The following is a 24,924-nucleotide window of genomic DNA, read 5'->3' on the forward strand; positions in this document are numbered from 1 at the left end:
CATGTCCAACCTGCTGCATGCATGCTGCTGGAGGTAGAGTGCGGAAAGTACTGTTAGCTGTCAACTGCATGTCCGGGATTAACTTTCTTGGACTTCCGGCCATACACAAAGATCTTAAAAACAGTTCAGCTGTGAGTTTGTGTCTGTTGATCCTGGAGGCATTTCATTTCCAGCCCGTCGCTCAAAAGTTCCGCTAGATACCTATCTAGAGATAAGCTAACGTTGCTAGCTGGCTAACGTTAGTTGAGAACATTTCAAGATGGCGCCTTTCAGATGAACGCAGGACGTTTCTAAAGGTAAAATAAAGTGGATTTCAGCGTTTAAACAAAATGATGTGTATTATAGTCTGTTTAAATGCACTTTCGCAATTGAGCTTGTTTGTTCTCTTCACTTGTCACAGTTGTCATACTTGTTTATCGGACTTGGCGTTCAGCATAAACAAGCAAGGATCTGCGTCCGTCAATTTGTCCAAGTGCTAGGTCCAGAGTTTATGCGTAATGTTAAGTCTAAGCTCTTTTGCAATTGCTTGCTAAAGGCTATTTGAAGCAAGCCTACTCTTTCAGGAACCATGGAATGTACTGTTGATGGCCAAATTCAGGTCAGACGATGCGCGTGTCAAGGCTGACTTTGGGTAGTACATAAATCCTCCACTATTATTCCACCTGTTAACACACGAGGGCCTTCAGCACTGTGGTGTTATCGCTTTCTTCGTATTTTGCTGACAAGAAGCGTAAAATTGCCATTGATAACGTGTTCGTTCCAGAAGGCTTTAAGTTAAGTCATGGTGTGACCCTGTGAAATTCTTGTGTTGCTCACATTAGTGTCCCTTCTACCGCAGAGGTTGTATCTTCAGCCCGTCAGTGACTGGTGCTAAACTGAGCCCTCGCCTCTGACTGTCACCAACATGGCCAAAGAACAGACCAGTGTGTTCGACCTGCTCCCTTTTCTGGAGTCCACGGACCTTCAGCAGCTGCAGCAGACAAGACAGTTGGTGGAGGACCACCTCAGGGCAGGTACATACATATATTTACACAAACACACACACACACCCTCAAAAACGCAAACAAACACACACTTAACACTGTACAGTTCACCTGATACTACAGCTGATCCATGTCAAGCTACAGGTGGTCACTGTCAGATATGAGGGGCTAATGTGTGTAGTTTCACTTGAACATTGAACTGTTAGCCATCTTGTAAAGCCACTGACATCTGAGCTGTGTGTGTGTGTGTGTTTGTGTTTGTGTTTGTGTCTGGCAGAAAAGGGCTCGGTGCTGCTGAATGGCCTGGTGGATTATTACCTGGAGACCAGCTCACCTCAGGCTCTGCTCATCCTCACCGCAGTGGTTGAGCCACAGCACAAGGTCAGAGGAATTCCACCACACCACCCTGTACACCACACCACACCACACCACACTGTACACGGCATGGCACACCACACTGTACACGGCACGGCACCGCACACCACACCACACTGTACACGGCACCACACACCACACTGTACACGGCACGGCACGGCACCGCACACCACACCACACTGTACACAGCACCACACACCACACCACACCACACCACACGGCACCGCACACCACACCACACGGCACCGCACACCACACCACACTGTACATGGCACCGCACACCACACTACACTGTACACGGCACCGCACACCACACTGTACATGGCACACCACACCACACGGCACCGCACACCACACTGTATATGGCACCATACACCACACCACACTGTACACCCCACCGCACACCACACCATACCACACTACACTGTACATGGCACACCACACCACACTGTACACGGCACCGCACACCACACTGTACATGGTACCGCACACCACACCACACCACACTGTACACCCCACCGCACACCACACCATACCACACCACACTGTACACGGCACCGCACACCACACTGTACATGGCACCGCACACCACACCACACCACACTGTACACCCCACCGCACACCACACCACACTACACTGTACACAACACTGTAAACAACACAACACAACACAACACCACACCACACCACACACCCCTGTACACCACACACCCCTGTACACCACACCATGTGCTGATCAATAGTAATCAAGTTGATAAGCGTGTCTTCTTGTCTGATCAATACGCAACTGTGAGGTGCCCGAATGAATAGAGCGGCCAGCTGCCAATTACTCAACCTGCGTATGCATCCTGACTTCATCAGTCGGCGGTGAATTTGAGCGTAACATTCCATTTTCAGTATTCATGGCTTTCAATGTATTAAAATATCTGCTATGTTGAGGACCTACACAGGTCTAGGCTATTATTTGATTGTCTACCCGCTTGAACAAGTACCAGTAGACCGCGGGGCCTCGGGAGAGGCAGACAACCACATTGGTTTATCAAGGAAAGCTCAATTCTGAGGAGAGTGGATAGATTTGTGTTCAATCTCGAATATAATAATATTAATATTACTATTGATAAACCGGTGCGGTTGAAAAATAATATTTTTCCGCAATTGAGTCCTCCTTGGTTTACGCACATCAGCACTAACATACTGTGAAACTTTTATACACTTTCACATGACTAAACAAGACCTATTTAAGAACCTACATGCATTGCACAAGTGATGGAATTGTGTACATGTGGTGCGCCAATGGAGGACAGTGCCAATAGAAGTTAAACACATTATTAAACATATTTGTGGACAGTTTTAATAATACAAACAAAAAGAATGGTATGTAGGTTTGTATAATACAAATTAATAGTAATAATAGATAATCTTGAATTTCATAATTTGTGTATTCCATTTTTGACCACTGATTAGTTCTAGATTCTATTGATATATATTTTAGTAGTTTGCATATATATGTTAAGAGGTAAACCTTGATAATCTTTGAACCATACATGATAGCACCATGGGGCTTGGACTATTGTCAATCAATTAGACTATTGTCAATCTATTTTAATCTTCAGTGGAAGCAAAATGATTTCCTCAAGCATAGCCTCCACTATTTATCAAATGGTAAAAAAAAAAAAAAATACATAGATGTCTGCTAATAAAGTGACACGGTAACGCAGACTGTTTTGTTTTTTTGAGCACCGAAGACCATTTTGACCCAGGAAAAACCCTGTGTACACTACACCACACCAAACACCCCTGTACACTATACTACACTGTACACCACACCACACCACACAACCCTTTACACTACACCAGACCACACACCCCTGTACACAACACCATACACCCCTGTACACAACACCACACACCCCTGTACACAACACCACACCAAACACCCCTGTACACTATACTACACTGTACACCACACCACACAACCCTTTTCACCACACCACACCATACACCCCTGTACACCACACCATACACCCCTGTACACCACACCATACACCCCTGTACACCACACCATACACCCCTGTACACCACACCATACACCCCTGTACACCACACCATACACCCCTGTACACAACACCATACACCCCTGTACACAACACGAGGTCATATCAAATAACTCAGGCTGGATTAGTCACAGCAAGCTGCAAGTTGCAGGATTTTTATAGAAGCCTGCACGTGACAAGTTGGTCTTCTTAAATCCTCTACATTTCCGCTGCAGAAAAGTTTGTTTCCCCAGCAGACAACCTTTCTTGCCGCTCTGCCTCACCCCAGCAGACTGTAGTCAGTCCTTGACACCCTTCATTAAGCCAACTCATCAGATTAAAAGGCACCAAGGACAGGTATGATGGGCTGGAAGATATGTAGTGGCAGCATCCCTTAGTAGCATATCTGAGAAGCCTTGTGTCAAACATTGTTGTGACACGGTAGCTCCTGATAGACCACTTACTGCAGGATTAATGTCTCTACCTGCTGAAGGAGCTCCTGGTCAGCCAATCACAGTGCCCCTGCTCCTGATCAGCCAATCACAGTGACCCTGCTTAAACTCTATGATGAGGCAAGGCAGATGCACAAGGACAGGCTGAAATGGCAAACATTCAAGGCAGCAGCATCCCCAGAGAGAGTCTCTTCCTCAAGCTCTAGTTGTTGTTGTGAAAAGGCAAACGTGCCTTTTGGCTCACAGGACTTATGTAATTTTGACAGCATGATGAAATTGCAAATACCAAACAGTCCTCCTGTTTCTTGGATTCAGACCTTGAGGTGGTTGCAAACACTCATACTGCTCTGACCCTCGAAGATGAGAAAAAAAAAAACATAAAAAAAAACACCTAAACTGAAGAACCAAGATTGATAAGAAGTATAGAAATATTGATAAGTATTGGGTGATTGTTTAATTCTGGGGGGGTCATAAACACGTGTATGTTTGACCATAAAAATGGTTCATTATGCCTGAAATCTTGTCTGCGTCTTGTCCAGTGTAGTGATTTGGTCTCGCAGAGCAGACTGAAATGAACAGGTATTTGGTTCAGCGACACCCCAGGAGCGAGAGTTAGTAACAAACTGTGTGTCTGTGTGTCTGTGTGTGTGTGTCTGTGTGTGTCTGTGTGTGTGTCTGTGTGTGTGTGTGTGTGTGTGTGTGTGTGTGTGTGTGTGTGTGTGTGTGTGTGTGTGTGTGTGTGTGTGTGTGTGTGTGTGTGTGTGTGTGTGTGTGTGTGTGTGTGTGTGTGTGTGTGTGTGTTTCCAGCCACTCCTGGAGAAGCTGAATGACTGCCTGGGACGACAGATGTGCCGGCTGGCCTCGCTCACCCTGCTGGCTCACGTCATCCGCCGGCAGCCACCCTGGATCCACACCATCACCCGCTCGCCCCTCTTCCCCGCGCTGCTCAAGTGCCTCAAGGTACTACCCGCTCAAGCGCAGCACAACCCAGCTCTCTCACACTCTCCTCCAGGACGTGTTCTCATGCGCAGCACAGCACAACCCAGCACTCTCACTCGCTCACTAGCTCACTCTCCTCCAAGACGTTTCCTTCCCGTTTGCACAAAGGGATGGTGGAGGGGAAAGGTCGTCTGATTGTAACAGTGCGGTCGGGACGAGGAATGTCCTCGGACACAGCCTTGGGTCTCCTCTACAGTCATTAGGGTGGTGTGCAGGTGCTACACGTCCCTGCTTGGTCAAAGCCGTCCTCCCCACAGGGCCAGTGAGAACCTTGCCAAGGGCACCTATTAAAGAACAGCTGACCCTTTTTGTCACACTGGCTCTTAAATCTGTGTGTGTGTGTGTGTGTGTGGTGTGTGTGGGGTGTGTGGGGTGTGTGTGTGTGTGTGTTTCAGACTGATAGCATTGTTAGTGTGTGTCAGTCCGTATACATGTGACAGACTGATAGCATTGTTAGTGTGTGTATATGAACTGTGTGTTGAGTGCTTGAGTTTGTTGTAGTGTGTGGGTGGGTATGCCAAACAGTGGTTGTTGTCTTGATTGGATGTGTGTCTGTGTTGGTGGATGTGTGTGTAGGTGGATGCATATCAAACTAACTGTATTAAAAGATTGTTTCTCTGCATTTGTTTGTGTCAGATGTATTGGGTGGTTGTTGTGATGTGTGTGTGTGTGTGTGTTATGTAACGTAACGTATGTTGTGTGTGTTTGTGTTTCAGACGGACTCCGAGCTGGTGGTGCTGATAACAGGAGTTCTGGTGGTGACCACACTACTTCCCATGATCCCCCAGCCCAGTCGCCACCTGCTGGACGAGCTGTTTGATGTCTTCGGACGCCTGGCGGGGTGGACTCACAGGAGCTCAGGTACTCACCCTGATAGAATTTGGATCTGGGTCAGAACCATTCACTGCTGCCGTCAGTGAATATCAGACTAGTCTCCACTCATGTGAATATCAGACTAGTCCCCACTCATGTGAATAGCAGACTAGTCCCCACTCATGTGAATATCAGACTATTCTCTAACCATGTGAATATCAGACTAGTCTCCACTCATGTGAATATCAGACTAGTCCCCACTCATGTTAATATCAGACTAGTCCCCACTCATGTGAATATCAGACTAGTCCCCACTCATGTGAATATCAGACTTGTCCCCACTCATGTGAATATCAGACTAGTCCCCACTCATGTGAATATCAGACTTGTCTCCACTCATGTGAATATCAGACTAGTCTCCACTCATGTGAATATCAGACTAGTCTCCACTCATGTGAATATCAGACTAGTCCCCACTCATGTTAATATCAGACTAGTCCCCACTCATGTGAATATCAGACTAGTCCCCACTCATGTGAATATCAGACTAGTCCCCACTCATGTGAATATCAGACTAGTCCCCACTCATGTGAATATCAGACTAGTCCTCACTCATGTGAATAGCAGACTAGTCCCCACTCATGTGAATATCAGACTATTCTCTAACCATGTGAATATCAGACTAGTCCCCACTCATGTGAATATCAGACTTGTCTCCACTCATGTGAATAGCAGACTAGTCTCCACTCATGTGAATATCAGACTATTCTCTAACCATGTGAATATCAGACTTGTCCCCACTCATGTGAATATCAGACTATTCTCTAACCATGTGAATATCAGACTTGTCCCCACTCATGTGAATAGCAGACTTGTCTCCACTCATGTGAATATCAGACTAGTCCCCACTCATGTGAATATCAGACTTGTCCCCACTCATGTTAATATCAGACTAGTTCCCACTCACGTGAAATAGGTTAGTGTCCGTGTGTGTGAATATCAAACTAGTGTCCATGCGTGTGTATATCAGACTACTGACCATATGAATATCAAACTAGTGTCCATGCGTGTGTATATCAGACTACTGACCATATGAATATCAGACTAGTCCCTATGTGTGTAAATGCCAGACTAGCCCTCACGCGTGTGTATATCAGACTGGTCCCCACTCATGTGAATATTATATTAGACTAGCGCCCATGTGAAAATCAGACTAGTCTTCATGCCTGTGTATATCAGTGTAGTCTCCATGTTTATATCAGTGACATCATGTCTGGCCTCCTGTGCAGGGACCAGCCCCAGTGTGCTGGCCGTCCATCTGCACGCCGGCATCTACTCCCTCTTCCACCGCCTGTACGGCATGTACCCCTGCAACTTCGTGTCCTACCTGCGCGTCCACTACAGCATGAAGGAGAACCTGGACACCTTTGAAGAGGTGGTGAAGGTAAGACTGCCTCATAGCCACCATGCAACACTGGCTGGTGGATTCTGTTTGTTTCATACACTGATGTGTGTGTTCTGTTTGTTTCATACACTGGTGTGTGTTTGAGTGTTCTGTTTGTTTCATATACTGTGTGTGTGTGTGTGTGTGTGTGTGTGGTGTGTGTATTCTGCTTATTTCATATACTGTGTGTGTGTGTGTGTGTGTGTGTGTGTGTGGTGTGTGTATTCTGCTTATTTCATATACTGAGTGAGTGTGTGTGTGTGTGTGTGTGTGTGTTCTAATGTTCACCGCTGTTTTTTTTAAGCCCATGTTGGAACATGTACGGATTCATCCCGAGCTGGTCACTGGAACCAAAGATACCGAGCTAGACCCCACAAGGCAAGTCAGACAGTCGTAACACCTTTCATCAAACTCGGAGGAAAAAATTAAAAGAGGAGGAAGTTTAACCTGTCGAGCAAACTCTCTTGCAGATGGCGGAGTTTTGAGCCCCATGACATTGTGGTGGAATGTGCCAAAGTGTCCCTGGACCCCAAGGAGGCGTCCTGGGAGGAAGGCTTCTCCAGCATGCCTGATGTCTTACCGATCCACCTGAACTCTCGAGGCCTTGGAGGATCACCCCTCGACCTCAGCAGCTATGGTGAGACACTCCCGCACGTCTCTGCTAAGCTTTAGCAACCGTCCACACTCACTTACGACTCCGAGTAGCCCTCTCTGCTAAGCTTTAGCAAACGTCCACACTCACTAACGACTCCGAGTAGCCCTCTCTGCTAAGCTTTAGCAACCGTCCAAACTCACTAACGACTCCGAGTAGCCCTCTCTGCTAAGCTTTAGCGACGGTCCACACTCACTTACGACTCCGAGTAGCCCTCTCTGCTAAGCTTAAGCATCCGCCCGCACTCACTATTGACTCAGAGTAGCTGCAGAATGGTTCATTGTACCTCAGTTACATAATGACAGTAGACGCACTGAAGGTAGCATGGACTGAAACTCGAGTACTTTATCACGGTTGTTTATGTTGGCATTTGTGATCAGTGAATTAGAGTCCAACAAGCTATTGGCCTTGTTGATGTCACACTACGCTGACCACCTTTCATCATCCATGCCCTTTCTTGATGTGTAATTAGACAGTGAAGGATACGTTTGTGTGGATTCAGTTTCTCTCCTTTTGTGTGTGGCCGAGATGTGTGGTGTGTAAGATAGGCCTTTGGACTGTTTGTGTGTTTTTGTGTGTGTTTTGTGTGTGTGTGTGTGTGTGTGTGTGTGTGTGTTCTGTTTTCAGCATTTTGTCATGCTGTGTCTTCTTCCTCTTAGGGAGCCCCTGTGTCCCGATGTGGACCCCAGGCGTGACCCCCTATAGGCAGGGCCCCCCTCCCTCTCACTCCAGCACCCCCCTTTCTGCCACCCAGCAGGTGAGACTCTTCACACCCATCACTATGGTAACCGTATGGGTCTTCTTATTCCTTGTGTGAATTTACTCACCCTGTTATTCATCACACTCTGCATCCCCTAGGCATTATTTATGGGAGTTAGAGTATTGGAGTTTAAATCACTTTGACAGTTCCATTCGCCCAGGACTGGATGTTATGAGATATGTCATGGCTCAGTCTACCATAGTATATGTGGTGTTTTTCTTCTCTTCAGAGTGAATTAATATATTTAAAAAAAGAGAAAGATAGTCAGCAATGCTTTTTCTTTAACAACGACACTGCCTTACTTTAAATGTGTATGAATGTGAGTGTGTCATTGCTCTCTCACACTGGAATCTGTTTCTCAGAGTTCTACCATCGCCATGGGAACTCAGGACTCATTTTGGAGCCCTGCCTTGCACTGTGGGATAGCCACGCCCCCCAGGGCAGCATCCCCTACCAGTCAGGGGACCCAGAGCTCCTCCCACCTCTCAGGAAGAATGCAGAGCACACCAGGTCAGTGTGTTAATTAATGTGTGTGTTTACTGTGGATGTGTGATGTGAATGTGTTTTTGCGGTGGTGTGTAATATGAACGTGAGTGTGCAATATGAATGTGTGTGTGTTTACTGTGGATGTGTAGTATGAATGTGTTTGTTTGCAGTGGATGTGAAATATGAATGTGTATGTGTTTGCAGTGGGTGTGTCATGTAAGTTTGATAGTGTGTTATATGAGTGTGTGTGTGTGTGTGTGTGTTGTATGAACTTGTGTGTGTTGTATGAATGTGTGTGTGTTTGCAGTGGATGTGTAATATGAACGTGTGCGTGTGCGTGTGCGTGTGTGTGTGTGTGTGTGTGTGTGTGTGTGTGTGTGTGTGTGATATGAACGTGTGTGTGGTAGGGCTGAACGATTAATTGCATTTGCGATATAAGAGCAATATGATAAAACACGTTTTTCTAACCGCAACGTGCGCAATTAAAACATGGTCTAAGATGGTACATTTTGCACACAGTATTTAAAAAGTGAATTCCTTGTGTTTATACTTACAATGACTTTTATTAAAATTACTTAAATGCACAGTGGCAAAGTCACTGATTTGTTGTTCTTGTTTCTGTAATGAGCAGTTAAATACAAATTTTAAATGTGGAAAAGGATATTTTACACTTAATGTATCTAATATTGTGTTGGTCATGTTTAAATCATTCATTACGTTTTGTTGGGGGAAAAAAGAGCTTATTGCTTATTTTCCCAAATCTTTCAGCCCTAGTGTGTGTGTAATATGAACATGTGTGTGATCTGAACGTGTGGGTTTGCAGTGGATGTGTAATATGAACGTGTGTTTGTAATATGTACGTGTGTGTGATATAAACGTGTGTGTGTGTAATATGAACATGTGTGTGATATGAACGTGTGTGTGTGTAATATGAACATGTGTGTGATATGAACGTGTGTGTTTGCAGTGGATGTGTAATATGAACGTGTGTGTGTAATATGTACTTGTGTGTGATATAAACGTGTGTGTGTGTAATATGAACATGTGTGTGATATGAACGTGTGTGTGTGTGTGTGTGTGTGTGTGTAATATGAACGTGTGTGTGTTTGTTTGTTTTCCAGTGAATGGAAAGCTGACTCCACTCGCCTCCATGTCAGGTTCTCTCTCTCCACTCCCCTCTCAGCCCCAGGAGTCTGAAGCCAGAAACCAGCCTCTCAACTCTGCCCAATGTCCAAAGGTACACTATGTGTGTGTCCACACACACACACACACACACACACACACACACACACAGCCTCCCATCATGAATGTTTATACAGATACACTGCTCTGCACACCGTCTAAAGGTTTATGTGCACACACAGAAATCATCGCATCACTCCTGTCCACACCTAGTACCCCACACTTTCACTCCTAATAAACCACACTTTCACTCCTCTATACTGCTAATACACCAAACTTTCAATCCTAGTACCCCACACTTTCACTCCTAATAACCCACACTTTCACTCCGCTATACTGCTAATACACCAAACTTTCAAACCTAATACACCACACTTTCACATCTAGTACACAACACTTTCACAGCTTATACACCACATTTTCACTCGTAATACCCTAATACACAACACTTTCATTCCTAATACACCACAATTTCACTCCTAATACACAACACTTTTATTCCTAATACACCACAATTTCACTCCTAATACACAACACTTTCACTCCTAATACACCACAATTTCACTCCTAATACACAACACGTTAACTCCTAATACACCACAATTTCACTCCTAATACACCACACTTTCACTCCTAATACACCACACTTTCACTCCTAATACACCACAATTTCACTCCTAATACACAACACGTTAACTCCTAATACACCACAATTTCACTCCTAATACACCACACTTTCACTCCTAATTTTCTTAAACAAGGCTTTCTCCAGAATAAATTGTATTATGATTGTGTATAATAAATTGCATCACTTCTTGTTTTGGTTTGCTTGCAGGATGGTGGAGTGATTGACATCTGTCAATCATCTGTCTTGAAGAATAACCCAGAGCCCAGTGCCTCAGAGAATGTAACTTGCTCAGGTGAGCGATTGAGCATCACTCTGTCTTCAAAGTGCGAGTTATATTGGAGAACACAGTTTATTTATCAGGCTTTGAGGATACCAAACACTTTGGCTTCTTCTCTCCTGATTTTCTCTCCCATCCTCCTGGCCTGTAGGTGGTGCTGGTGAGCAGGAGAAGTCCCTCACTCTGCCTGAGGTGTGTGCCTTTGTTAGGGAACAGGAGGAAGAGGGTCGGAGAGAGGAAAGTAAGTGAGAGGTTCAGCAGCCTGTTTCGTTTGTGTGTTTGTGTCATAAACACACTGATTGGGCATATGTGTTTAGGTATGATGACAACATTTTCAAACACCCCTAAACTCAAAATGGATCACACGACTAGACAGAGCCAGACATTCCCTTTACAATGACACCTGGATTGTGAAAATCAGTTGAGGATTGAGAGAGTTATGGTATTTGTAATATCACCGATTATATAAAAATATTATACATTACTTACAATGGAAGTCATGTGACCGAAAACGCTTATTATTCACATGTTTTTGCTTGTAACTTCCTCATTTTATCAGATATTTGCATGAAATTTGAACAGAAGGTAGACTTTTGTTAGTTCTTTCAAGTGAAACCATGAACATTTTATTGGAATGGGCATCAGACCCATGGTACCTCACTGAAAACAACTATAATTAATAAGCGGCCATTCATATTCACGAACGACGCCTGCTGCAGTGCATCTGACAGGACGTTCGCTAATCTACTCATCACAATTGACTAACAATGACTAACAATTTTCCGCGATTTAGTTTAATACTTTCTCGACCATGGATTTCGATGAAATTTCGTATGTACCAAGATAAGAAGTATATATTCAAGTCCACCTATCTTTCATCAGTGTCCAAGGCTTTAGATGAAGTCCGCTGACCGGTTGAAAGCCACTCAAATTTTCAGAGAGTTGCGGTGAACTGAAAACACCTCAGGGCTGAAAGCTCGAAATGTCTAACGATTACAGTGGTTGTACTCGATGTAAATACTGACGTATTCAGGACAAACATACCCTCACCAGGCGGCGAGGAGTGAATTTTGTATGACACATATTGACAGTATTAACGCAGAGTGGATCATGTTATTGAGACAACAACCGCTCGCGGCGAACATTCTATGTCAACATACCTAATGTGTTGCTCACAACACACACACACACACACACACACACACCATGCACAAAAACACACAGTGCAAACTGTCATACAGGCATATACCACACAAGGTTTATGGCACACACACACACACACACACACACACACACTTAGACTTGTCTTTCTTGTCTTATTTCTCTGTGATGAATGTGATCATTCCCCCCCTCTGATTTGCCTAGATGCTTTAACTGAAGAGCTGCTGAGCCTCACGGACAGTGACCCCAGCGTTCGGACCTTACACAGACGAGACACCATGTTCTCCCACAAGCGGCCGCTAAACCCCAAGGGGAAACTCAGCTACACCGAGCCCCTGTGCGTCGGCACCGACACCCCAAACTGGCTGTCCACCCCGGATCGACCCGACTCTGGAGTGGGATACGACCCACAGCGCCCCCTGTGGACCACCTGGTCTTACACCCCCTTAGAGAGTTTCTCGTGCGACGGGGCCTCCTCCCAGCATGCATTTCACCCGTACGAGCCCCTGTTCGACCTGACGCTGCCCAAAGCCGCGGGGCTGTTTGTGGAACAGAGGACAGGGGAGGCGAGGAGGCGGGGCGGTGGCGGCGCCTACGGCAGGGCGGGGGAGGATGGGTCGGAGGGGGCCGCGCCGGGTTCCCCTCTGGAGATGTTGGATCAGCTGATCCGCCACGGCAGCACCAGCCACGACAACATTCTCAAGAGGTGAGGGGGGTGGGGGGAATTTCAAGGGGTCAGGGATTTACCCAGCAGCACCTGTACATTGCCATGCTAAATGCAGCCTGTTGTTGTTTACACATGTGCTTTTTGTGTATACTTTTTGTATATTGTATGTAATCTGTATCCCAGCAACTGGAGCCAAATTCCTGGTGTGTGTGTGTCAGCATAGTGGGCCATTAAAGCAGATTGTGACACAGATGAGGTCATCAGGGGTCAGGGGATGAGGCCTTTTGTAATGTAGGTCTGTCTTTATGTCTGGCGGAAAGCTGAATCAGAGCCGCTCAGGATTTAATGGTGTCGAGGGATGAAGCCATTGCTTCAGCTGTGTGTGACAGCGGACTGATGGAATCAGACGTGTGTGAAGGTTAATGATGCAGAATGAGCAGCTCACTTGGGTCATTATCTTCACTGTTAAATGAGTCTGCTCTCTCTCTCTCTCTCTCTCTCTCTCTCTCCCCCCTTCTGCCTTCTTTCCTTTTGCTCTCTCTCATTCTCCTTCCCTCCCTGTCTCGCTCTCTTTCTCCCTCTCCCACTCTCACACACACACATTTTCTCTCGCTTGTTCTGTCTATCTTTTTCTTTATATTTCTCTCGCTCTCTCTATCTTTATCTCTCTCTACCTCTCTCACTCTCTTTATCTCTCTCTACCTCTCACTCTCTCCCTCAATTCATCTCTCTCTCTCTCTCTTTCTCTCTTGCGCAATCATTTTCTCTCTTGTTCTATTATTTTCTTTTCTGTCTCTCCTGCTCTCAGGTTGACAATGCCGAGCAGACCAGCTGAAAGCCAGGCTGCTGGAAAACCGGCGCAGAGTGTTAAAGGCAAAGGTAGAGCACCCCCCCACCCCACCCCACCCCACCCCTCCCCTCCCTGTCCCTACTCACTGCTAGACCTGACCTGAGGTGTAGCAAGGGCACAGCACCATCACCGTACCTCTCACCGACGTTACTGGAGTTCACCACTAAGGAGCTCCCTATTCATACCACCTTCTGCATATGTGAGCTAGGGCTGAGCGATTAATCCCATTTCAATCACGATTATAGCTTCCAGCAATTTTGAAAACAACATGATCAAGATAAAGTGATTATTTTTCCGCAATTGTCTCGAAATGACACTTAAACAGCTCGGTTGGGGGTGATGCAAAAACACTGGACTACCCAGTGTGCCATTACGTCACGTCACCTAACCTAAACCAGCAGGTTTTTTTAAGTTCACCATTAATCAGTGCAGGGCCTTAGTCATCGTTCAGTACTTCTCTCTTCAACTAATGAAAAAACAACTTAAATTGTGTATTACTCCGTACAGAAAATTAACTAAAGATGATTTAAAAATATCACTTGTCTGTACATATAAGTCTATTTAATATTCTTAATAAGGCAAAACATAGGTTAATATATTATAATATATAAACATACTATGCTTTGATAATAATACTACTACTAACTAGGGATGCACCGATCCGATATTTGTATCGGTATCGGTACCGATATTGACGACATTTCTAGATCGGGTATCGGTGAAAATGTGCCGATCCAAAAAAAAAAAAAAAACGCAACACGCCGTGCAGAGCTCAGTGTTTACAAAATGGAGCGAGCGAAAGGATCTGCTATCTGGAGCTATTTATTATTTTATTATTTATTTTGTTTTACATTGTATTTTGAATCCCTAATTGCACTGACTGAACCGGTCACACTATATTTATATGATTAAGATTGTTTTACTGGTGCAAAATGATTAAATAAATTAGTAATTCAGTACATTTATATCTGTTTATTTGTTTTTTTTTTACATAGGAAAGAAATGTTTAAGTCAAGTCTCATGATCCCAGATCTCCCCCAATGAAACTTACAGTTTGTTACCATCATTTCGCTTTTTTTTTATATCGGTATGGGATCGGTATCGGCCGATACTAAACCTCAGATATCGGTATCGGTATCGGAGGTGAAAAAAGCGGATCGGTGCATCCCTACTACTAACAAAGTAATATAAACATAGCACAAAAAGTAAAGAAATTTGTGTTTGGTAGATTATTGTAGATTGGCAATAAATCTTATACGGAAAGCCTGTTTTTATTTCCCTTTTAAATGGTGCCACATTTGTAAGGAACATGCGTTTGTGGGATGAGCAACACAGCTGAGAATGTGGGTTGCGCCCATTAAATTCTCCTGTTGGTATTCACTCTTGTTTTGAGTTGTTTGGTGGATTGGATGATTGAACTCACGATCAGTAACAGGGAACAAACAAGAAATATTGACAATTTTGCACTTTTTATTTAGCAATGAGCATTTAGCAATTTTGGCAAATTTTTCATGGGCGCAACCCACATACTCAGCTCTGCTGCTCATCCCCCAAATGTATGTTCCTTACAAATGTGGCACCATTTAAAAGGGTATAAGATGTATTGCCAAGAAGCATTGTTACAACAAAGAAATGATCTACCAAACACAAATGTCCTTACTTTTTGTGCTATGTTAAGATATATAGTAGGTCAGGTGAGAGTGTTCCTGCAATTTCCAGCTCCGTCACTGAACATGAGATGGAGCACCTCTCTCTCTCTTTCTCTCTCTCGCTCTCTCCCTCTCTCCATCCTGCTCTTTGGAGACCAGAGCGTAGCATGCTACCCATCAGTACCTGATTGATCTTCTGCACTTAATGAGTCACACTAGGGTACTCAGCCACTCAGTATCCAGATTAATGACTGCAGTCAGGCGAAGAGACGGCGAAGGTGATGAACCAGGGCGCTGTACAAGTTCCCCAGGAGAAACACTGTCTGGGGAGGAGGCCTCTGGAAGCAGTTATTTAAGAGGAGCAACTTCAGTGTTACTATCTTTACAATCTGACAGCTAACTTGAAAGAAGGTGCCTTGAGGAAAAGGAAATGTCTTGTGGTTTTCTCATCTGGGACTAAAAGAATCAGCCAGACACAGCTCCAGTGATACCCCGTCTGAAATGTACCAGGCAGACTCGCACCCTGAAGGGTCTCATGGAAGTTGGCTTCCTGCTTGCACTTCTTGCACTCTCCACTTCTTTGCACTATTTGTAGTGTTTACAGTTCACAGCTCCTGTATATAGCCATTCCTCCCTGTATATATTTCTTAGATCTCCTAGACAGTTGTGCTGGTGTGTTGTGTTGTATATTTTGTGTAAGTACACTGAGAGCCACTTAACCTGGGGTCAAATTCCTTGGTTGTGCAAACTTACGTGGCCAATAAACGTGATTCTGATTCTGATTCTGATCTTATGTACTAGTTGATTTAGCATTTGTCTTTTAGGTTTGCTGATTACATTGCCTGATTTAGTTGTCCACTCATCTCTCTGTCTCCTGCCTGTTTGTAGATGTTGAGGAGTTTCAGGACCTGCGCAGTCAGGTGCAGTTGCTGCACACGCAGCTGCAGTTTGAGCGCTACAAGCGGGAGCAGCACGCCATCCGCAATCGGCGCCTGCTGCGACGAGTCATCAATGCCACCACGCTGCAGGAACAGAACGTCTCCATGGTAACGCCACCCTCAGAACAGTCTAACTACCCAGGAAGATGCCATAACAGACCTCTAACAGATCTGTTTGTTGTTCCTGCTACGGTCTGTAGTGTCTAGTGTAGTATGTAGTGCACACATTTATAGAAACATGCGTTATCAGGCTGTCTGAACATTTGTAGATTTTTTTTTTTTAAACAATCTGTAAATGGGGTATTTTATCAAATGCCACCTGCATCTATATCACTATTCTAAAAACTATATTTAGATGCCAGGAACATCACAGTGGTGTTTGACGGGCTGTACAATCTGCCTGACAGGTTACAAGCATCTACACCTAAGATTCTCACTCTAACCCTAGCTCCTTCTCGCAGTCTGACGATGAACCGGTCTTTCTGTCTGTCTGTCTCTCTATCTCTCTCCTCCTCCTCTCTCCCTGTCTGTCTTTCTGTCTGGCTGTCTCTCTATCTCTCTCTCCTCCTCTCTCCCTGTCTGTCTTTCTGTCTGGCTGTCTCTCTATCTCTCTTCTCCTCCTCTCTCCCTGTTTGTCTTTCTGTTTGGCTGTCTTGTTTGTCCCTCTTGTAGAAAGAGCAGCTGCACCGGCAGGACGTGGAGATGCAGGGTTTGCGCGAGAGCCTCCAGCAGGAGCAGCAGCGCTACTCCGTCCTGAAGGAGGAGACGCAGGCCTACATCAAGCAGCTGCAGGAGCAGCTCGCCCAGCTGCAGAAAGAATGCAGCCAGTATGCGTCAACTACTCAGAAGCTACAGGTACAGCTCACACAACACTAAAGAAGCCAGTATGCATCAACTACTCAGAAGCTACAGGTACATCTCACACAACACTATAGCAGCCAGAGTGCATCAGTGACTCTGGAGCTACAGGTACATCTCACACAACACTATAGCAGCCAGTATGCGTCAACTACTCAGAAGCTACAGGTACGTCTCACGCACCACTATAGCAGCCAGTATGCGTCAACAATTCAGGAGCTACAGGTGCAACACCCACAACACTACAGCATGTAGTACAGCGAAAATGCTGACAATTCAGGACTTCATTCAATAATAGTCATTTATAAAACAGATACAGTCTTGAGTAATATGATATTGTACCCTAATGTCAGTAGTAGTATTTTTCTGTTGTGTGTGTGTGTGTTGATATGTGTTGTGGTAATGATGATGTTTTGAGATAATGAGATGTGTTAAGGTAATGATATGTGTTTATGTAGTAATCTTATGTGTTAAGGTAGTGTTGTGTTAAGATAATGTTGAGGTAATGATGTTTGTTGAAGTAGTTTTGTGCGAGGTAATGTTGATGTGTGTTGAGGTAATGTTGTGTGAGGTAATGTTGATGTATGTTGAGGTAATGATGTGTGTTGAGGTAATGTTGATGTGTGTTAAGGTAATGTTGATGTGTGTTAAGGTAATGTTGATGTGTGTTAAGGTAATGTTGATGTGTGTTGAGGTAATGTTGATGTCTGATTTAGGCTGAACTGGAGGAAAGTGAGGAGAAAAGGGCCCATCTGGAGGCGGAGTTACAAACAGCCAGTAAGAACCTGATCAACATGGAGCAGTTACTGAGTCAGCTGAATCTGAAGGTAAGAGACCAGCACTCACTCGCACACACAGACAAGAGCCTTAGACACACAGACCCCACCCTCAGACACACACTCTTACACACACACACACACACACACACACACACACACACACACACACTATGTCCTCCGCTCCCAAACAAACACATAAAGACACTCTTTCAGGTACACACGCACTTACACACACGTACCCAAAGAGTCATGAAACAAAAACACACATACACCGCGGGGTCAGTCTCCCTACATCCGCTGTCGTCCCCTGACCAACCCTTCATTAAAGTGATTTGCCTTGCCTTGCATGTGCGCTGAGGTTAATTTCTCCCTTCCCTCCCTCCCTCTCTCTCCCCCTCCCCCTCTCCCTCCCTCTAGCTGGGCTACTCTGAGCAGCTGGAGGAGCAGGCGTCCTTCCTGATCCAGCAGCTGCTGCTCCTAGAGGAGAACCACAAGCTCTGCCTGCAGCAGCTGGAGCGCCTGGGACCCCACGCCAGCCAGGTGGGACGCACTGGGGGGCACCAGTGGTGTTATTAGTGCACCAGTGATGTTACACAACACCATATTAGTGCACCAGTGAAGTTATTAGTGCACCAGTGGTGTTAATAGTGCACCAGTGAAGTTATTAGTGCACCAGTGAAGTTAATAGTGCACCAGTGGTGTTATTAGTGCACCAGTGAAGTTCTTAGTGCACCAGTGGTGTTATTAGTGCACCAGTGAAGTTATTAGTGCACCAGTGGTGTTAATAGTGCACCAGTGAAGTTATTAGTGCACCAGTGAAGTTAATAGTGCACCAGTGGTGTTATTAGTGCACCAGTGAAGTTCTTAGTGCACCAGTGGTGTTATAAGTGCACCAGTGAAGTTAATAGTGCACCAGTGAAGTTATTAGAGCACCAGTGGTGTTATTAGTGCACCAGTGAAGTTAATAGTGCACCAGTGGTGTTATTAGTGCACCAGTGATGTTATTAGTGCACCAGTGAAGTTCTTAGTGCACCAGTGATGTTACACAACACCATATTAGTGCACCAGTGATGTTACACAACACCTTATTAGTGCACCAGTGATGTTACACAACACCATATTAGTGCACCAGTGAAGTTCTTAGTTCACCAGTGGTGTTACACAACACCATATTAGTGCAACAGTGAAGTTATTAGTGCACCAGTGGTGTTATGAGTGGACCAGTGAAGTTATAAGTGCACCAGTTAAGTTCTTAGTGCACCAGTGGTGTTACACAACACCATATTAGTGCACCAGTGAAGTTTCCCAACACCTTATTAGTGCACCAGTGATATCAACCAACCACTTATTAGTGCACCCGTGATATTAACCAACACCTTATTAGTGCACCAGTGATATTAGTGCAGTGCTTGTTTAAATCAGTCTGCATGACCGCACTTACTTCAGAATCTTGTGTTTACTCATCATGCTGGGAAGCTATCAGACTTGTGTACAGATGGTTTCGTATTCTGTGTATATGTGATTGCGGATTTGTGTGTCTGTGTGTGTGTTTGTGCACAGATGAATGTGTTTTAATGGTTGTTTGGCGGTTGTGTGTGTTGTATCTTTATGGTCTTTCTTGTACCCTTTTTGTTGTATGGGTTAATCTTTGATGGGCATGTTTTGAAACCTTACTGTGTGTGTGTTTGTGTCCGTGCGTGTGTCTGTGTGCGTTCACGGGGGGCAGGAGATGAAGATGCTGCAGGCCTCCTGGAGGAAGGAGTGTGAGCGGGCACGCGTGACCTCTGTGCAGCAGGGTCAAAGGTTAGACGGGGCACTTCAGCGAGTCACTGACTTGGAGGCCTCAGTCAGCAGGAAGGAGCAACTCATCCAGCAGCAGAAGAAACTTCTAGATGCTGTGAAAGTACAGTCAAGGTGTGTTTGAGTGTGAGTGTGAGTGTGCTTGCTGTTAAATCTGCAGCAGAAGGACAAACCGAGTTGTCATGACAAACAGTCAAAGTACTGTTTGCAGGCTGCATAAACTTCTGTATTGAAATTCTCCTCATATTTGCACTTTGTCAAGTTGAGTGATTAGGTGCTGTGGCTAGCCGGCAGTGTTGGCTTCAGAAGAAATAATGTCAGGAATAATGTACTGCCACCCCGTCATTCAGAAGACAGGCTCAGCAGGCTGGTAGCGTTGCCTACTGAGGTGCTGTGTCATGCTGTAGATACAGTATGCAGGTTTGCAGTGGGGAGCCCTGACATGGTAATTGAAGTCAGGGTTTCTCTTAAAGGTACATTATGCAGATATTCATCATATTCTGAGGTATGTTTTCATAGGTAACTTCTCTTCATAAAATCCTCAAATTGATTAGTCATGGTAAGGACCTATAAACACACCGGCCATTCTGACTAGCCGCCAAGATTATTTACAGCACTAGAGTTATCGCCAAAATTCATCAGTTGGAAAGCTGTCTAGCTTTTTTTCAGTGTTTTATTCACTGCGGTAGGTTTTAAAAAGGCAAGTCTGTTAGCTTTTAACTAGTTAGGCAGCTTGGTTTAGATTAAAACTTATCATACTTACATGCTATTGCCACAAATACTGCTAATGCATATTTTGAGTTTTAAGATGCAAAACTTGCTAGCTTGCCTTAATGATATTCTAAAAGAAATTGTATTTTTGTTGACGTGGTTACCCCTTGGCGCAGTTAATCATGTGATGTTATTGATGGTGTGTGTGTGTGTGTGTGTGTGTGTGTGTCTGTCTGTCTGTATTGTGGAGATTAGCATCATGTCTCTGATGTAGGTGACTTAGGGCTGTAAATGCATTGTGTGTAATTGTGTCGGTGTGTGTTGCAGAGACCAGCTTCAAGCTTCAGAGGACCGCTATCAGGGCCAGAAGCAGGTGACTCAGGCACTGGAGCTGGAGCTGCTGAAGATTTACAGCCAACTGGAAATGGAGAGGCAGACCAATCACGACCGAAAACACGCCTCCAACCACCTCATTAGCACCGCCCAGGCTGATGCACGTACCACCACAAGGACAAGGTGAGTCGGCAATTTTAAGGCCAAAGGTGACCGGTTTAACTCAAGTATCAGCTTAATTCTGTCATCCCGCAGCACTGCTGACGGGCATAGCAATGCCAGTTTCAGGATCCACCAGAAGTGTCGCAGTCTGTCTTCTACATAGTTGCCCAAATGTACTGAGGGTGCCATGATTTCTTTTATGTGTCTGATTTACAAGATGAACCAAGAGTGCAATAGATAGGGTGAACAGATGCAAGCAGACCATGTGTGGGATAAAATAATAATAATAATGAATTGTATTTATATAGCACACTTTAATAAACAGAGAAGTCTCAAGGTGCTTTAAGTAGTTCACATAAGTAGGAAGTTAGTGTTGGTAACATGCCCCACATTGTCCCACACAGAGAGACGACCTAAATTGTTGATACAGTGTCTATCTAACTGAAAAAGAAACATTTGCATTCTGCCTTTTGGCCCGGAAACACCTATACTTGGTCCTTTAGTCGATTCCACAGCACAACAGTTAGGTCATAAAGGATGCAGAATATAGCATTTGCTAATTAAAGGATGTGAGAAGCGAAACCTCGCGTTTGGATGTTTCTTTTTGTAGTACCCTTTTTTTGGGAGACTCACATGTGCTCTGTCGTCTTGCATCATATTCGCCTCCATGTGAAATGGAAAAACTGGTTTGACAATGACTGCAGAACACTCTTTAGGAATCCCATCTACCGGCCTCACCCAGGAATATGTTACGGCCCATTCGAAAAGAACATTTCCTTTTCTTTGTGGCAATGATGCAGAATATAGCGTTTGCTAAATAAAGGATGTGAGAATAGAAACCTCACGTTTGGATGTTTCTTTTTGTAGGACCCTTTTCTTGGGAGACTCACATGTACTCTGTCGCCTCGCATAGAAAAGCTAGGCTATGTTACGTATGTATTGGGCAGGTTGCTACTTCTGACGTAGCGCTATTAAACAAAGTAGAAATAAACGCCACAACGGCACGAATGTGCCGGGCGGGTAAAATAACGCATCTACTGTATGTGTTTTTATTTCTGGCAGTTAAAATGTACCGAAATGACCAATGAAAATGCGGAACATAATCTCAGTATGCAGGATCTGGGACAAAGGGTCAAAATGCTTTGCAGTACAACGCAAAGTGGGACACCTGGCCACCCCTGCAATGAACCATATCTGTGAATCACCAGATGTTCCAGCAGTAATTTTTTTCTCTCCATCTTTTGGTGGGCACCATGACACTAGCAGACCTCCACCAAAGTAATGTTTTTAACAGCTTTTCTTAAATGGATTTTTTATTTTATTTTCCCATGTTTTAGGGTCCAAATTATTGCTAGGAAATTGGTCTAGTCTTGAATTGGAACACTATTATCAGCAACCGCAAAGCGTCTGAACAATGTAATCGCATGGGGCATGTATCCGCGTCAAAGTAAACCGCCTTAATAACTGTTAAGAAACTAGAGAAAATGACTGTGAAAATGAGTGAGTGGTTCAGTATTGAGTGGAATCGTTAATTGTCTTTTTAATAAAAGTTTGAACCCATTAATATCTTAAAATAGGTCCCCTTTTAGCAAACGTATTTAGATTCACCTTAGGTCGCTTTATCATTCTGCCCTTTGATCTCAAATAAAAGTGCATAAGTATTATATTATGTGGAGGTGATGCTGACCCAGTTTAACCAGTCAGTGGGTTTTTTATTTATTTATTTTTTTTAGATTTATTTTTGGGCTTTTCGGCCTTTAATCGATAGTTGAAGTGATGAGTGGGACAGGAAATGAGAGGGAGAAGAGGTGGGGAGTGGACAGGAGAAATGACATCAGGCCGGAATCGAACCTTTGTCCTCCATGGGCATCAAGCCTGAATGTGGTCGGGGCTACTGGTTGCGCCACAGTGCCCCCCACAGTCAGTGGGGTTTTATTGAGATTTGTCCCATTGTTTGATTGAAAGTGAAGTACTGTGCTCCACAGTGACCTCTTTTGTTTTTCTCTGTCTCAGGGCTAATGGTTGTGGGGAGGGGTTGGATGCTGTGGACGTGCCTCAGCGTGCCGATAGGCTGAAGGGTGTCCAGGAAGTGTCGGTGTCACCCCCTTCCCCTGCTTCCCCTTGCCCCCCCTCGGGCAGTTTGTTGGGCCGCCGTATCAGACAACTCTCCCGCAACATGAGTGATGGTCTCTATGACGACGAATATCAGCCAGATGAGAGCAGCCAATCAAATACCAGCTCAGGATGTCACTGCGGTGAAGCCTCACCCACTGCCCCTCAAGCTCAGGCCGTGGTTCAATCATGTGACCAGTGTGGGTCATATGATCAGGAAGCCAGTGAGGGCTTGAGACGACTTCAGGATCTGCACATCATGGACTACAATGAGATGCCTGACTTGAGCTAAGAGCTATGTGTGTATAAGTGTGTGTGTGTGTGTGTGTGTGTGTGTGTGTGTGTGTGTGTGTGTGTGAGCGGGAGTGAGACCAACGTGTGTGTGTGTGTGTGTGTGTGTGAGGGAGAGACCAACGTATGTGTGTGAGAGGGAGATTGAGAGATTGATCTGACTGATCTTGCTCAAAAAGGAAGAGCCGAAGAGCACTTCACATTGTGTGTGTGTGTGTGTGTGTGTGTGTGTGTGTGTGTGTGTGTGTGTGTGTGTGTGAGAGAGAGACTGTGTGTGTGGGTGGGTGTGTGAGTGAGGGAGAGACCAACGTGTGCGAGAGGTAGATTGAGAGATTGATCTGACTGATCTTGCTCAAAAAGGAAGAGCCGTAGAGCTCACGAGTACTTCACATTGTGTGTTTGTGTGTGTGTGTGTGAGAGAGAGAGAGAGAGAGTGTGTGTGTGTGTGTGTGTGTGAAAGAGAGAGAGAGTGTGTGTGTGTGTGTGTGTGTGTGTGTGTGTGTGTGTGTGTGTGTGTGTGTGTGTGCTGCTCTTTTCCTCTGTCTCAGGAATCAGAAGGGAAACACTCAGAGCCCTTAGCAGGTTGCATGAACACCCGCTGCTGTAGGAGCACACAGCAACTGTGCCATAACACACACACACACACACACACACACACACACACACACACACACACACACACACACACACACACACACACAGCCAATGTGCCATAATACACTATCACACCACAGCAACCCACAGTGATGGAGGATCTGTCTGTGCAGTTAGCAGGTAGCAGTTTAGCAGCTTGCTGTGAAGACAAGTTAAATTGGTGGTTTATAGTCTACAGGTTTTATTAAGTAGGTGATTTGCTGTATTTTATCCACTCAGAAATGATTGTAAGACCATAAAAAAACCGAAACCAAACAAAAATAAATCTCAATTAAAAAATGTGTGAAATACAGGAGACGAGGGACATGTCTATTTTTAGACAAACACTATATCTGCAATTAACCCAGTCAGCTGTGTTGTGGGAAAAACTTTCATCCGAGCGGATTTGCAATCAGGTAATAAATAATGTATGAATTGTCCACTACTGCCAGGGATGCATGCAAAACGATAAGCTGTATTTATCACACAGTGAAAGCTGGGAAATTGTTGCAAATGTTCAAAATATTTTTCTGCTGGTTTCTAATTCCGTATAGCAGCTCACTGAAATGGGTCTGACTCTGGTCTAGACCAGTGTCGGCTGCTATTGGGGATTTGTCGCTTGTGAAAAAGTGCAATACTCGTGTGCAAACGCTCGTGTGTAGTTTGAGCAAGTGCTTATGGTTTCGTGCTCAGTTTTCAGATACAAAGCTTAATCCAAACACTGACTCTCTTGTGTGATTGTGTACAATGACAGCGGTGTGTTCCATGAGCCAAGAGTTTGATTGCTTCACACCAAGTGTCTATTTGCTGCTCTCAGCACAGCCAAATGTGAATTATTTCACACTGTATGTAGTCTATTAGTAATGATGGACACTAACTGAAACAATAAAAACTGT

General features: G+C 44.8%; 1 protein-coding gene across 1 annotated transcript; it reads left to right on the top strand.

Annotated features, from left to right (window-relative positions):
* tsc1a (TSC complex subunit 1a) lies at positions 1-24,924 on the top strand. Its single transcript, XM_080852176.1, has 22 exons — positions 1-296; positions 839-1,013; positions 1,261-1,364; positions 4,651-4,803; positions 5,559-5,703; positions 6,945-7,099; positions 7,404-7,477; positions 7,570-7,736; positions 8,411-8,508; positions 8,874-9,021; positions 10,119-10,234; positions 11,015-11,099; positions 11,236-11,325; positions 12,450-12,951; positions 13,721-13,791; positions 16,300-16,457; positions 17,022-17,204; positions 17,924-18,034; positions 18,404-18,526; positions 19,713-19,900; positions 20,825-21,013; positions 23,006-24,924. The coding sequence occupies exons 2-22, from the start codon at positions 905-907 to the stop codon at positions 23,394-23,396; spliced, it is 3,360 nt and encodes a 1,119-aa protein (XP_080708302.1). The 5' UTR covers positions 1-296; positions 839-904; the 3' UTR covers positions 23,397-24,924.

This window comes from Sprattus sprattus (genome assembly GCF_963457725.1).
Source record: "Sprattus sprattus genome assembly, chromosome: 15".
In the NCBI taxonomy this organism is placed as follows: domain Eukaryota; kingdom Metazoa; phylum Chordata; class Actinopteri; order Clupeiformes; family Clupeidae; genus Sprattus; species Sprattus sprattus.

Coding starts and splice junctions, on each gene's coding strand:
- tsc1a (XM_080852176.1), top strand. CDS start 905: ATGGCCAAAGAACAGACCAGTGTGTTCGACCTGCTCCCTTTTCTGGAG. Junction 11,100..11,235: donor AGAGAATGTAACTTGCTCAG/GTGAGCGATTGA, acceptor CCTGGCCTGTAG/GTGGTGCTGGTGAGCAGGAG. Junction 11,326..12,449: donor AGAGGGTCGGAGAGAGGAAA/GTAAGTGAGAGG, acceptor TGATTTGCCTAG/ATGCTTTAACTGAAGAGCTG.